General features: G+C 36.0%; 1 protein-coding gene across 1 annotated transcript in view; it reads right to left on the reverse strand.

Moving 5' to 3' along the window:
• tafa3a (TAFA chemokine like family member 3a) overlaps positions 1-16798 on the reverse strand; it is a 126698-nt gene that overhangs the window by 39994 nt on the left and 69906 nt on the right. The window contains exon 2 of the mRNA XM_065279409.2: positions 7585-7697. Within this exon, the coding sequence (XP_065135481.1) occupies positions 7585-7696 (112 nt within the window). The 5' untranslated portion in view covers position 7697. The remainder of the gene's footprint in view (positions 1-7584; positions 7698-16798) is intronic.

Below are 16798 nucleotides of genomic sequence, written 5' to 3' on the forward strand. Positions count from 1 at the left end.
AGGAAACAAGAGCTACTGGCTCGCTCACACATTATTTGTGATTTAAAACTAGGCTCTCGGAATAAAATGGTACAAAAGCTGGCATACACTCGTGCCATTTAAAAAGGACCTAATTCGTACAATTTTGGCACAGGTACAGTATCTGCACTAATTTTAAAGTGTAGTGACAGCTTTATTTGTGAATGTAAGCAAACTGTGAAAAGTTGGATCAACTTAAAAATTACTTTTATTGGTAATTAGATTTTTCTCCTTAAATTAAACTAAAGTGAACTTTTAGGTTGAAAAAACATATATTTTTTAAGTGTTACCAATGGAAGTACATTTTTAAAGTTGATCAAACTTTTCACGTTTTACAGTGTATATATACAGTATCAATAAAATTATATTTTGTATAAAACCGGCTGCCAAATTCATAATTGTAATTTTATATGAATGATATTATTTTGTAATTACAAAGAAGTTAATGTTAATCCAAAATGTTTTATTGATTTGATACTTTATATATACAGTGTAAAAATGTTGATCAACTTGTCACTTTTTACTGCATGTATAAAAATTTTATTGCAAACATATTGTTTCTGACTGTAAAAAGTTAAAAGGTGGATCAACTTAAAAAAAATACTTAAATTGGTAACATTTAAAAATATTTTTTTCAACTTAAAATGTTCACCTAAATTAAAACTAAAGTGAAATTTTAAGTTGAAATAAATTGAATTTTGTAAGTGTTACCAATTAAAGTCATTTTTTAAAGTTGATTCAACTTTTCACTTTTTACAGTGTATATATACAGTATCAATAAAATTATATTTTGTATCAAACCGGCTGCCAAATTCATAATTGTAATTTTATATGAATGATTTTATTTTGTAATTACAACGAAGTTAATGTTAATCCAAAATGTCTTATTGATTTGATACTTTATATATACAGTGTAAAAAGTGTAAAGTTTGATCAACTTGTCACTTTTTACTGCATGTATAAAAATTTATTGCAAATATATTGTTTCTGACTGTAAAAAGTTAAAAGTATGAGCAACTTAAAAAAAATACTTCAATTGGTAACATTTAAAAAATATTGTTTTTCAACTTAAAATGTTCACCTAAATTAAAACTAAAGTGAAATTTTAAGTTGAAATAAATTGAATTTTGTAAGTGTTACCAATTAAAGTCATTTTTTAAAGTTAATTCAACTTTTCACTTTTTACAGTGTATATATACAGTATCAATAAAATATTTTCGATTAACATTAAACCCTGTAATTACAAAATTGAAAATAATTACAAAATGCAGCCATTTTATACAAAATAGTATCCAGTATTGGTTTGTTGTGGAACCCATGACCTTTTGCGCTCCTAATTCTCTACCAATTAAGCTACATGAATATCATGAGAGTATGAAAACCTACAAATTTTTCTGCTTTCCCAAATTACATTTACTCAGATTAGCTTTGCATTCACTTCAGGAGGGGTCACCTAGGGTCCTAATTATGATTAATATTACATTAGTACTAATGTTTTCTCAAATATATGGCACTATCCTGATGAATGCACAATCATACGTTTTAGGTCAAACTTCACCGTAGGCAAATGCCATCTATAGTATGACAAATGAAACAATTATTAGTCGTATTAAATGTCAAATGAAGCAATTTAATAAAAAAGTATATAAAACTGATTATGCAAACACATGGCTGAATTGTTTTAGCCTGTCGGTCCATTTATTAAGCCATCCATCCACCGATCTACAGTATCTATATATCATTCATTATTTCTGTTTAGGACTGCATCAGCATACAGTATAGTTTGTGTTTGACTACCTCTTTAAATGTTACACGTAATACTTTACAAAAAGGTTATTTGTTAACATTAGTAAATGCATAACTAACGGTGAACAATAATTTTACAGCATTTCCCAGCAAACACACAACACTCCTCTAAAGTTAGTCTTTTGGTATCTTTTGTATATTTTTTGGGAACCAAATAATAATGTTCTGAGAATGTTTTTTTAGGTTTTTTTTTTGCAACCATAAAATAACATTCCTATAACGTTGCAGGGTGGTTATTTTTAAAGATCCTAAAAATAACTTATACAGACCATTCTCTAATGGTTATTTTTAAATAACGTTCTCATAACGTTAGGAGAACGTTAAACTAACCTTAAAATAACGGTTTATTTTCGTAAACATTAGCGGAACGTTTTGGGGTCCAAAAATTGTTTGCTGGGTTATTAATCTTCATTCATGTTAATTTCAGCATTTATGAATTCATTTTTGAAATCAAAAGTTAGTAAATGCACAATGAACTAACATGAAGAATTGTATTAGAATTAACTAATATTCATTGCATTCAACGCCGACTCATTGCTGGGTTGTGCTAGCTAATCCATTTACTAATGTTAACAAATACAACCTTATTGTAAAATGTTACCTGTTACACTTTGTCTTCACAGTAATACTCAGTGGCGGCTCATGACTGCTCAACCAAGGGGCGCTTGTGTTTTCAAAATGTGTGTTTGTTGCATCATGTGAACCATGTGCATCACGTGTTTTGTCAAAATAAGTGCCTTTTGCACACGCATCAAAACCATTTATGATAAAAAAGACATTCACAAAATACACGCAAGACACTTCCTTAACAGTAAACTCTTGATTACGCATGAGATTATGCGAGTATCTGGCAAACGCAAGCGTCTCTTTTATCATAAACCCCTTTTGACACGTCTGCAGCCGGCACCTTATTTTGAGAAAACACATGATGCACACAGGTTAACTCGACGTGCCGAACACATATTTTGAAATTACGAACCACACACATGATGGGCTACATACATGTTGTGACGAACTTCGCATCGAGCGCTTTTAAAAAAAGAACTCACCGGCCGCCACTGGTAATACTGTATGCTGAGAATATGTGTCACATATGTCCCATAGGAAAAAAATGACCTGTCCTGCAGACACCATAATGTCACAGTTACATTATTACAATGTGCTGTTCTATATGCAGTGCACTGAAGAATACGTTGTGTCCCTAGTAGACATAAAAACTCACTCCAGGCTGAAATTCAGAAGTCAATTCAGCACACAAGTAATGAATATGGAAATAACCTTACAGCTGAAATTAACTGAGAATCAGCAGCAAAAAACCTGACATAATTCACAAGCCCACAATGGACCAAAAAAGATCTGAACATTGCAGGCACAATTCAATAAATGTAGAGGCATTTTCTTGCTTTACTTGCTGTTTCTAGAATTTTGGAATAACCAGCTGATCCCATGGTCCGACTTTTCCATGAACGTTCACAAAGTTTAGTTCATCAGGTGCAGTTCAACATTATTTGGCAGTCGTAGCTTAGTTTTTAGAGAGTTTGGCCAGTTCAAGTTGCCTGTTCGAGTTTCATGGCCCGCAGGTTGCGACTGAGGTGCCCTTAAAGCAAGGGACCGTAACCCCAATTGCTCTCCGGGTGCGGTAGGTATAGCTGCACACTGCTTTTTTTCTCTGTGTGTGTGTGTGCACGACTTGCAGTACGTGTGTTCACTCACTGGTAGGGCCGGGATGATTAATCGCGATTCATACTAATAATGCCTGTCTGATATAAATTCTGAATCGCGATATTATGCACAGAAAGTGTGTGCAAACTGATTTTAACCTCATATTTGTTTTAAGATTGTTTAGGTCTGTAATAATTTGTTATCAACAAGCAGAAGATCCTTCAGTACCTACTTTGACCTGCATCACTTAAAGACGAGAGAGCAGCTGTCAGATAAGATCTGATAATCAGCTCATGCGATGTGGTTTTCACAGCTCCTTTATTCCACCATGAATTGCTGAATCGCTCCCTGCAGCTACACACTAACAAATCTGAAAATGCTTGATTGCTGTTTATTAATACACAGACGCATCTATTTATAGAGGAGAGAAATACTTCATCCAATTAACAAGAGATAAAATCATCGGCCTGCAAGAACATATTACGAGATTTAACATTACAGTATATGAAGTTTAGTCAACTACATTCGAAAGGAGTATGGTCATGTAATCCAACCAATCAACGTGAAGAGGTGTCTATATACAGCCGTCCGCCAGCTCTGTCCCGTGACAGTTTTTGTAGCATCCCGACTCCATCCTGTCACATTACTCTCAGCCAGTACTGTACATCTATCCCAGTTAAAGGGGGGGGGGGATAGTCTGGGTTTAGGCTAAAATTTTGAGTTCAGAGCCCTCCCCTTGGACAGCATGCCAAATATACATGGTAATATAATGATATTTAATGATGTTAATGCAAACTCGTGAAATCATACTATTCGCATTTCCATTAGGGGTGTAACAATAAATCGATATGGATTGATGCAGCGATTTAATTAATCGATATGATGCAAAAATTCGGTTTGAGGTACCTTTATTTTGATACTCTCCGTGTCCTCATTCCTTAACGAAAAGGCCATCTACGCATTTCCACCAAAGCGCGCATTTGCATTTATTTTTATAAAATAATTTTTTATAAAATTGCAAGTCTGAGCAAGTAAATGTAATGCTGCAACAAAGTGGTTGTAGCAGCAAAATTGTGAGTTTGGAAATATTGTTCTTTTGGAAAATGGATTGGACAAACAGATTGGCAGAAAACCTTTGCCAGCACCAGCTGAAACGCTAAAGACTAAAGCTTGATTTTATGCCACATTTTATTTTAAAAAGTGCATTTTTTCTTAGTTTGTTGTTGTTAATGTCCCAAATGGGACAGAGATTGTGCCTTTTTTAAAGAGTTTAATAAAACGTTCATGCAGTGGCGGCTCGTGACTGTTCAAAATATGTGTTTGGAGTGTCATGTGTGTTGCTTGCGTTTTCAAAATACGTGTTTGTTGCATCATGTAAACCATGTGCATAACGTGTTTTGTCAAAATAAGTGCCTGCTTATAGAAGAGACGCTCACGTTAACAAAATACACGCAAGACACTCCCTTAACAGTAAACTCTGATTACGCATGAGATTATGCGAGTATAAACGTGAGCGTCTCTTTTATCATAAACCCTTTAAACGCATCTGCAGCAGGCACTTATTTTGACAAGACAAGTGATGCACATAGGATCTCTCGATGTGCAGAACACATATTTTGAAATTACGAACCACAAACATGATGGGCTACATACATGTTGTGACGAACTTCGCATCGAGCACCCTCGAAAAAAGAAGTCACCGGCCTCCACTGCGTTCATGGTATATATTTTGGTTGCATTCATGACTTATTAAAAATGTAACTTGTGTAAATAGGCTTGTAATATTAAAGTATCAATAAATTAATTGAATAAATTAATTGCATCGAAGAAATTAACTGTCCAATTTACACCCCTAGTTTCCATAACCTTTCATATTGCGCATATTGCGAAAAAGCGAATAAAAAATGCGCCTAATGGAAACAAATTTCGCAAAAACTCCCATATATTCAAAAAAAAGGAATATATCGCAAAATTGCAATGTTTTTTCAATATTTACAGGTCAATGACAATCGTTAAAGTCAAATGATCATTCTTTAAATATGATAAAGTATGTTTGGTTGGAGGACAAAGTAGAAGACGTGTGTTCAACTTTATGTGGCGTCGCAAGAACCAACAAGCACATGATCAAAATCAGTGATAGCGATTCGAGAGCCGATAGCTCTATATACTTTCAAATCACTCTTGCTTTATTTTGATGTCATTCTCATGTCGGTCTATGCGGCGTCGTATGAAGTCGAACACCTGTCGGCATCGTTTTTGGAACTTGTTTTCTTAACAGAACAAAATTACACTTTAGTCGCATAACATTGGTAAATGGAAACGCTGTTATATCGCAATAGTTTTTAGAAAATCAGGCTAGTGATTTTGGCTTTCTAAGGATCAAAACGTTGGAATCGAAAAAGCACAATAGAGACCCTGTCTGTAAAATCCAGGTTAACGTGAGATAGGATTATCAAAATTTGATTTGAATCTTTGGACTGACTTCACTCAATATTATAGACCCCAAAACAAGACTGGAGTTTGAACAACAATCTAACATTATTTGTGCTCTGCTACCATTTATCCACTTCTTTCCCTCTTTCTTCCAACCATTCCCAACCATGTCTCTTTCCCTTTCTCGTAATTAACTAATGAGTCCTGGCAGTTCTGTTCCCCTCCCGGCGTTATTGGGTTGATCCGCCTCTGCCCTCTTAAGGGGTTTGCTGGGTATCCAACGCAGCAGGAGGCCTCCACTCCTCTTTAACATTGGGGCTAAAGAGGTTTGTTTACTGGGTAACACCTTGGTCTGACCTCTTGGAGCCATCGGGAGTAACTGTGATTAGCTTTGTGCTCGCCTGAAGCTGTGCAACCTGCATCGCTTAGAAATCCGTTCTCTCTCCTCGCACCATGGGACGAGTTATCGGGGGGCTTTCCTGTAATCAATCACCCTTTCTACCGGCGACATGCCACACGTACACACCCGCAGGGAAAAAGGATGGGGGTCTCCAAACTTGTCGCTATCTTTGTCTCGGTGCCCGAAAAGCAGCATGATTTTATTTAGCGCGGGCCTTTGGCTCGATAACAGGAGATTAATTGTCGCTGCTACTTTCCTTCGCCCCCACTGGGTCCTTGTGGCTTTCTGAACACAGAAGGGGTAGACGCAACCTCACCAGGATACTGGCAAACGGTTGTGTGTGTGTGTTTGCCTCGGGTTGGGTTGCTCAAACATTATTTTCCCTCTTCGGCTCACGAACCGCCACTGTTTGCCACTCGGCCCCTGTGGATGATTCTCATTATTGCAATGTGTATTCATATCTTCCACCTTTCGCTTTAGGTTTTATTTCACTTCATTCTTTTTTATTTTTTGATGCGATTTCTATGATAAGTTTGACACCTTGACCTTTGGCATCCCTGCGGGCCTGAAGCTTGGGTCCAGCGACGCAGCGCTGCCCTCCTCCATCAAGACTTCAGACTAAAACCTCAGACTCTATTCATGTTATTCAGCTTTTAACTTAATGGATGCATATAAGTTTCTCCATTTTTCATGAATGCCGTTTCATTATCCAACACAGCCCAGTATTTGGCTAGGATTTATCACACATAGGGGAAAATACAAATCAGATTGCTTTAATCTCGATTGTTTTTCCTCGACAGCAGTGAGATTACATACAGATCAGATAGGGAGTTTGGTGTCTCAGAAAGCCCACGTCTGTCTCGTTTCAAGTTTGAAACTTTAAAGAAACATAACTAAGACCTTCAATGTGTCTTTGGAGATTGAAAGGAGAACCTTTGATGAAATAATGTTTCAATTTGAGTATTAATATTAGAATCCTGCATTAAAGTAGGCATGAACATATCGTTTTTATATCTTTTAAAAAAGTTTTAACTCAGTTCAGTAAAAATGCTCTTTCTTTCCTGGGTCAGATAGATCATTTTAAAACTGAACGATGCAAGGTTACTCTACTTCTGAAACAAGACGACTGTAGTCCCTAGATTCCCTTGCAAAACAAACTCGGAGGTCAGGCTAACTCAAAGCTAAATACAGCAGTGAAGTGAACAATCTCTGAGTCCTCTAACACCTGCCACATAACACTTTGTATATGTTTACTGGTGACTTACCAATATGACTGCGGTGTGTTGATGCCAGACTCAGCTGACCCCAAAGAGACAGCAGACAGATGCCCAACAGCAACAATCTCCTGCCCACACACTGCAGCTCCCTCTCTTTCATCCTACAAACACACAGAAAAACACAGTTAAACTTAGTTATTATGACATTGAACGCTCTATGACAAAAACACACAGTGAACAGCTCATTTATCATTAATATTCCTGCATACACTTACTGTATGGGCAAAGATATTGTTGACTCCCAGATTGTATATCTCTTCATATATACCATAGTATTGTTTGAATACAAAAATAAAGCTGAACATTGCTTGACGGTATTTCCAAAAATATTATTTTACTGTATTTCAAGTTATATGGTAATACTGTATTTCAGATGTACTGTATTTTAAATAATATGATATTGTGTTTTAAGCAATGTTTTCAAACAGGCTCAACAGGAGTTTTTCACAATCTGCTCAGTTACTGGGATTTTCACGCACAACCATTTCTAGGGTTTACAAAGAATGGTGTGAAAAGAGAAAAACATCCAGTATGCGGCAGTCCTGTGGGCGAAAATGCCTTGTTGATGCTAGAGATCAGAGGAAAATGGGCCGACTTAAACAAGCTGATAGAAGAGCAACTTTGACTGAAATAACCACTCGTTACAACCGAGGTATGCAGCAAAGCATTTGTGAAGCCACAACACGCACAACCTTGAGGCGGATGGGCTACAACAGCAGATGACCCCACCGGATCCCACTCATCTCCACTACAAATAGAAAAAAGAGGCTATAATTTGCACAAGCTCACCAAAATTGGACAGTTGAAGACTGGAGAAATGTTGCCTGGTCTGATGAGTCTCGATTTCTGACATTCAGATGGTAAAGACAGAATTTGGTGTAAACAGAATGAGAACATGGATCCATCATGCCTTGTTACCACTGTGCAGGTTGGTGGTGGTGGTTGTGTAATGGTGTGGGGGATGTTTTCTTGGCACTAGGGCTGGGATAAACGATTATTTTTTTAACGATTAATCTAGCAATTATTTTTTCGATGCATCGATTAATCTAACGATTCATTTTGTCAGTCCGATTCGACTTCGATTCGATTCTCGATTATCTCCCCATTAATTAACTAATAGCAAGTTATACATGTTGATTTACATATCTGAATGTAAACATTTCAATATATCTTTATTGCTCTTAAAATTTTAAAATAAAAAAAGACTATACAAGTGCAAAATAATGCATTCTTAGACAGAGGTAGCATTCAAAAAAGCATTTGTACTGTACATACTGTGCAGTTAAGTAACCGTATAAAAATCTCAAGTTCAAATTACTTTATTTTACATGCATTTATGAGCAAAACCTCTTCAATGTGCCTTTTGATGCTCTGTGTAATTTTTATAACTAGATTTGTTTAATCCACATTGTTTTTCTGTCCATTTAATGACAGCTATAAACACAATTATTTTAAGAAGCACATATATTATTAAATCTCTTTCTCTTAAGTTTATTAAGATAGATGAGGACTCATTTACTGCTGGACAGAGAGTGAATGAAAGCGCAGTCTTCTGGCAACAGTGACATATTTCATTGCTTTCTGTTAAATTGCTCAAATGACTGTTTAAAACACACTTGCCATCACATTCATGATTTTATGGTAAAATGACACTTTTTCGCGTAAATCCACGAGCATTTAAACCATAAACAAAGCACTTTCACTTTAATTGAGCGTGAGCAGCGCAGCAGAACCACGCAGAAACGATTGCAGCACTGTTGCTACAGAGCCGCCCAAGTATTTGCAGCTGGCTCCGACCTCCGTTTATATCCGTTTCGAGCCGCGAGCTCGCGCTGCTCATGCGGCGGGGTGCATGGGCGCTGAAAAAAACCTCGCGCCGCGCGGCCGCAGGCACTGCTCACCCTTGCTGTGTGAAACCGGCGTGGACTGAAGCCAATTGCGTTGCTACTACTGCGCCGCCTTTTTGAGTCTGACGAATCGACGCGCATATTTTGCGTCGACGTATTTTTTGCGTCGACGTCGTCGATTACGTCGACGCGTTGTCCCAGCCCTACTTGGCACACTTTAGGCCCCTCAGTGCCAATTGGGCATTGTTTAAATGCCACAGCCTACCTGAGCATTGTTTCTGACCCTGTCCATCCCTTTATGACCACCATGTACCCATCCTCTGATGGCAACTTCCAGCAGGATAATGCACCAAAGCTCGAATCATTTCAAATTGGTTTCTTGAACATGACAATGAGTTCACTTTACTAAAATGGCCCCCACAGTCACCAGATCTCAACCCAATAGAGCACCTTTAGGATGTGGTGAAACAGGAGCTTCGTGCCCTGGATGTGCATCCCACAAATCTCCATCAACTGCAAGATGCTATCCTATCAATATGGGCAAACATTTTTAAAGAATTCTTTCAGCACCTTGTTGAATCAATGTCACATAGAATTAAGGCAGTTCTGAAGGCGAGAGGGGGTCAAACACAGTATTAGTATGGTGTTCCCAATAATCCTTTAGGTGAGTGTGTGTATATAGATGTATATATTGAATTTGCGCCCCTCGGATGAGCAGTCACAAGCCGCCACTGACCAAAAGATAATTGGGCTGATTTTGGGCCGATTTCCCCCCTTCCAACAATCCTAGCTATGTCCCTATTTATCTTGATGGTTCTACAGATTATTTTATCGGATTTTCTCTTGGTGTGAGGTGTGTAAGGAGTGTCTGAACATGATCGAAGAACGTCGGAGCTGCCCCGATTGCAAATCGTAGATATTAAACATGTTTAATATTTACGATCAGAAATCCTGATGTGTGGGGGGAACCCCGAGGACAAACGCGCGCATGCTCTTGAGATTATCACGTGAAACTAAAAAATTTTCAATCAGAAAGTGAGATGATAAAAGACGGAAGCAGTCATGGCGCAGCACAAAGTAAAGTCGATGCAAAGTGAACTTGTACAGACCATGTTCCTGCTGTCTCCATGACTTCACCCAAACCTTTTTCTTTTTATTCCTTGAATTTTCTATGAAAATCATTCCAAACACTATCATTGAAATTTCTTCCTGTATATCCATGCTTATTTTGAAGTCTCCCGAGATTTTGCGAGATTTCCTGTGGTCACAGGCGAGACTCTGGTTGAAAATCTGTTTCTGTGTGGTGTGCAATCTTTGACACATCATGGCACACCACACACTATAGGTGCAAAGCGGTTAAATCTAGGATTTTTTATCCTCATGTTTGTGGTCTATCACATTTTGAAAATCTTGTAGATGTAGAGCTCTATGACAGAGAGATCTATGAAAGAGTAACTCTGAACAATAAAATCTTCCTGTGGGAACAAACGCCCGCAAATGATAGCATGACCTGGAAAACACACGATCGCAAGCTACAGGACAGAGATCCGAACAGCCATTAATTGTCTCAAATATCATCCATCCTTCAAACGGTTGACACAATCTCATTCTTTCACGGTGGTTTGTTCGTGTCTTGAAAACACAGTAATCTTGATATACTATCAAAAGGCTGCCGGCCGGCGTTTCCCCCTCAGTCTTTGAGTGAGCTCTGACGAAAACATAACACACAAAAGCAATATGATCAGCAGTAACTTAGACTCTGGAGACTTCTTCGTCCTTCATTACACAACACTACAAAAATATTCGTTCAAGGCAACAACATGGAAATAATTATTTTGATATGGTACTGAATCAGTAGTATTGATTAAAGAAAAGGGACTTCAAACACACAATTCTATAGTAGGGCTGCATATTGAAAAAAACCAATATAACCTGCTAAAATATATATATATTCGATATGCAATATGATAATACTTTAAAGGGGACAGAGAATGAAAACACATTTTTACCTTGTCTTTGTTGAATAATAGTAGTCTACCTGCATTCACCAACATACAAAAAGTGCTAGACATGCTAAACATCTCAGTCTCATAGAAATTCCTCTTTTAGAAATATCAGCCAGAAAACGGCCCAATCTGAAAAACTGATGCTTATGACATCACAGGCATCTCACTCCCCCTCCACTTTAAAATGATTGGCTACATTTTTGAGTGGCAGCAAAGTCAGCCAATCAGTAATGAGATTGCAAGTTAAGCCAGTAGGGGGAGCCAAATAGGTGCAAAACCACTTGTTTAAAATCCCCCACCCTAATAGATCTATCTGAGAGAGGTTTTTAGGAAGCTACTAAGGCATTACAGACCCAAACTAAATTTTTTTTGTCTACATGTCACATCACAGAACAAGGATAAATACCCCGTTCAATCATTCTACGTCACCTTTAATTTGTAAAATACATTTTTTTTACCTAAAATGATATAACCAACATACATCAAAAATCCTAAGTTGACAGAACCACAGCTTTTTAATCGTGCTCTCTCTTGCGCTCTTTCACCCATAAGCACAATTAGCCTCTCTGCCCGCAATAACCGCGCAAAGCCGATGGGGTTCGTGAGCTTATGAGGTCCTTGACAAGTTACTGTAGTTGAGGTATTGAAAACAAACACAATAAATAGCTGATGTCGTCCTTCATGCACCCAAAGGGCTTGCACGTATCGATTAAAAACAGACATGGGTAAATAGAAGCCAAAGAGGTCAGAATGTTTTTTTTCTATAGAGCTTGTCCGAGTGGGCATGTTTTGGTTTGGGGGCAAAACAAACCTTCAATAGTGTAGCTTTTGACAATTCAGGAAACAAACAATGACAAGCCCTCGCTGCTGCCCAATCAAATTCTCAGCTGCAACATACATGACCTGATTGAGAGTTTAAGATATGGCCAGCGAGTTCACTAGTAATTGAACTGTCAGTATGGTCATTCATTACATTCGAAATGGAAGGTCAAGCTGGGCACATTGCATTGTAGTGGAAGGTCAAGCTGGGCACATTGCATTGTGGGATACATTAGTCCCCAAAAATATAATAGAATAAAGACTAAAATAGGAATAGAATAGAATAGAATAGAATAGAATAGAATAGAATAGAATAGAATAGAATAGAACAGAATAGAATAGAACGGAATAGAGAATACAATAAAGACTAAAATAGAATAAAGACTAAAATAAAGACTAGAATAGAATAGAATAGAATAGAATAGAATAGAATAGAATAGAATAGAATAGAATAGAATAGAATAGAATAAAGAATAGAGTAGAGTAGAGTAGAGTAGAGTAGAGTAGAGTAGAGTAGAGTAGAGTAGAGTAGAGTACAGTAGAGTAGAGTAGAGTAGAATAAAAAATGGAATAGTGGAATGGAATAAAGAAAAGAATAAAGAACAGAGTAGAGTAGAATAGAGTAGAATAGAGTAGAGTAGAGTAGAGTAGAGTAGAATAAAGAATAGACTAAAGAAAAGAGTACAGTACAGTACAGTAAAGAATAGAATAGATTGGAATAGCATGGAGTGGAATGAAATGGAGTGGAATGGAATACAATAGAATAAAGAATGGAATGGAATACAGAATAGAATAGAATAGAATAAAGAAAAGAGTAGAGTAGGAGTATGAGTATGAGTATGAGTATGAGTATGAGTATGAGTAGGAGTAGGAGTAGGAGTAGGAGTAGGAGTAGGAGTAGGAGTATGAGTATGAGTATGAGTATGAGTAGGAGTAGGAGTAGAGTAGGAGTAGAGTAGGAGTAGAGTAAAGAATAGAATAAAGAGTAGAGTAGAGTAGAGTAGAGTAGAGTAGAGTAGAGTAGAGTAGAGTAGAGTAGAGTAGAGTAGAGTAGAGTAGAGAATAGAATTGAGTAGAATAAAATAGAATAGAATAGAATAGAATAGAATAGAATAGAATAGAATAGAATAGAATAGAATAGAATAGAATAAGAAAAGAGTAGAGTGGAGTAGAATTTCATAGAAATGAAATTAATTGAATTGAATTGAATTGAGTGGAATGGAATAGATTGGAATGGAATACAATAGAATAAAAATAGAATAGAATAAAATAGAATAAAATAAAATAGAATAGAATAGAATAGAATGAAATAAAGAATAGAGCTGAGTAAAGTAGAGTAGAGAAGAATGGAACGCAATTGAATGGAATAGAATAGAATAGAATAGAATAGAAAAGAATGAAATAAAGAATAGAGCTGAGTAAAGTAGAGTAGAGAAGAATGGAACGCAATTGAATGGAATAGAATAGAATAGAATAGAATAGAATAGAATAGAATAGAATAGAATAGAATAGAATACAATAGAATACAATAGAATAGAATAAAGAAAAGAGTAGAGTGGAGTGGAGTAGAATAGAATAGAATAGAATAGAATAGAATAGAATAGAATAGAATAGAACAGAATAGAAGAGAAACAGAATAGATAGGATATGATATACAGTAGAATAGAATAGAATAGAATAGAATAGAATAGAATAGAATAGAATAGAATGAAATAAAGAATAGACCTGAGTAAAGTAGAGTAGAGAAGAATGGAACGCAATTGAATGCAATTGAATAGAATAGAATAGAATAGAATAGAATAGAATAGAATAGAATAGAATAGAATAGAAAAGAATAGAATAGAATAGAATAGAATGAAATAAAGAATAGAGCTGAGTAAAGTAGAGTAGAGAAGAATGGAACGCAATTGAATGGAATAGAATAGAATAGAATAGAATAGAATAGAATAGAATAGAATAGAATAGAATAGAATAGAATAGAATAGAATGAAATAAAGAATAGAGCTGAGTAAAGTAGAGTAGAGAAGAATGGAACGCAATTGAATGGAATAGAATAGAATAGAATAGAATAGAATAGAATAGAATACAATAGAATACAATAGAATAGAATAAAGAAAAGAGTAGAGTGGAGTGGAGTAGAATAGAATATAATAGAATAGAATAGAATAGAATAGAATGAAATAAAGAATAGAGCTGAGTAAAGTAGAGTAGAGAAGAATGGAACGCAATTGAATGGAATAGAATAGAATAGAATAGAATAGAATAGAATAGAATAGAATAGAATAGAATAGAATAAAGAATAGAGCTGAGTAAAGTAGAGTAGAGAAGAATGGAACGCAATTGAATGGAATAGAATAGAATAGAATAGAATAGAATAGAATAGAATAGAATAGAATAGAATAGAATAGAATAGAATACAATACAATAGAATACAATAGAATAGAATAAAGAAAAGAGTAGAGTGGAGTGGAGTAGAATAGAATAGAATAGAATAGAATAGAATAGAATAGAATAGAATAGAATAGAATAGAATAGAATAGAATAGAATAGAACAGAATAGAAGAGAAACAGAATAGATAGGATATGATATACAGTAGAATAGAATAGAATAGAATAGAATAGAATAGAATAGAATAGAATAGAATAGAATAGAATAGAATAGAATAGAATAAAGAAAAGAGTAGAGTGGAGTAGAATAGAATAGAATAGAATAGAATAGAATAGAATAGAATAGAATAGAATAGAATAGAATAGAATAGAAATGAATTGAATTGAATTGAAACGAGTGGAATGGAATAGATTGGAATGGAATACAATAGAATAAAAAAAATGAATGGAATAGAGAATAGAATAGAAAAGAATAGAATAGAATGAAATAAAGAATAGAGTTGAGTAAAGTAGAGTAGAGAAGAATGGAATGGAATGGAATAGAATATAATAGAATAGAATAAAGAAACGAGTAGAGTGGAGTAGAATAAAGAATGGAATGGAATAGAGAATAGAATAGAATAGAATAGAATAGAATAGAATAGAATAGAATGAAATAAAGAATAGAGTTGAGTAAAGTAGAGTAGAGAAGAATAGAATAGAATAGAATAGAATAAAGAAAAGAGTAGAGTAGAGTAGAATAAAGAATGGAATGGAATAGAGAATAGAATAGAATAGAATAGAATAGAATAGAATAGAATAGAATAGAATAGAATAGAATAGAATAGAATAGAAGAGAAACAGAATAGATAGGATATGATATACAGTAGAATAGAATAGAGTAGAATAAGAATAGAATAGAATAGAATAGAATAGAATAGAATAGAATAGAATAGAATAGAATAGAATAGAATAGGGCTACATAATGTAACAATGTTGTGCTATAATGCACTGTACATTGTGATAAATGACTCTCTGCATCATCTGTAAAACTCTACACGCCACAGCATCAAGTGACTAATGATGTTAAAGATAGAAATAAAGGCCTTTAAGATATATTCAGAGATAAGCAGACTCTAAGAGAAAAGGAGCAATTGGCAAACCACTCAAATGCAATAAAGTGCGACAGAGAAGTAACTCTCCTCCACCTGTTTTCACGTAAAAGAAAGAAATGCTTTCAAAACGAGCAATCCAGCCCACTGCGTCTGGCTAATTAATCCCATTGGAACGCCCCTCATGCAGATGGCAAGATGTCTGACATATTTATTTTGGTCCTTCTCTCCTTTCTCCACTTCTCACGCTCACCCACCTTGTACAAATGGAGACGGATAAAGCATCTCATCTCGCAGATGTAGACAAGCTCTCCGGGCTTGCTTGACCTTGCTACGTGGATGTAAGTGCGCTAATATGCACAAACAAGAGACTGGGGTGCACAGGTATGCACGCGCCTCCCCACGGGAATCGAGGAACCGGGCGCTCGAGGCTCGCATCTGCCAACTCAAGATTCGGAACATCTGTTGGGTGAAATGGGGAATCAAAGATGGAGGAGGTTTGAGATGAAGGGAAGAGAAGGAGAAGGAAGGGATACGCGTGCCTCAGGTGCAGTTACGGGTCCACAGCATCACTGATGGGCCTTGATGAGAGAGAACCAGGAGGGAAAACAGAAGCTTGCGCACAAACTTTTTTACTACTAATCATCTTCAAACGCTCTTTGGTTTCAAGATGCACTAAACAAAAATATTGTAAACAAACAACACACGTGAGGGCTCTTACAATTGACTTAACAATAGGACTGATCAAAAACATCAACACATATGGTTGTATTGAAATTAATACGTCTACATATGGAGGGCAAGCTGTCAGAACACTTTGTATGGCACTGTCAAATGCATCAAAAGAGTCTTTTGGTTCAAACTCTGATGATGACTTCTGATGCTAACCAATATGGTACCTTCAAAACAATGAATCATTTCCAAATTTAATAAAATAGATTTCAGAGCTGGTAGAATCAATGTCAACTGAAGCAGGGAGCAAATAGACAAAGCTGAAGTCTGAAACTAAATAAGGAAGTGTGATGAATACCTAAATATATTGGTTCATACA

Source organism: Paramisgurnus dabryanus, chromosome 7 (genome assembly GCF_030506205.2).
Source record: "Paramisgurnus dabryanus chromosome 7, PD_genome_1.1, whole genome shotgun sequence".
NCBI lineage: Eukaryota > Metazoa > Chordata > Actinopteri > Cypriniformes > Cobitidae > Paramisgurnus > Paramisgurnus dabryanus.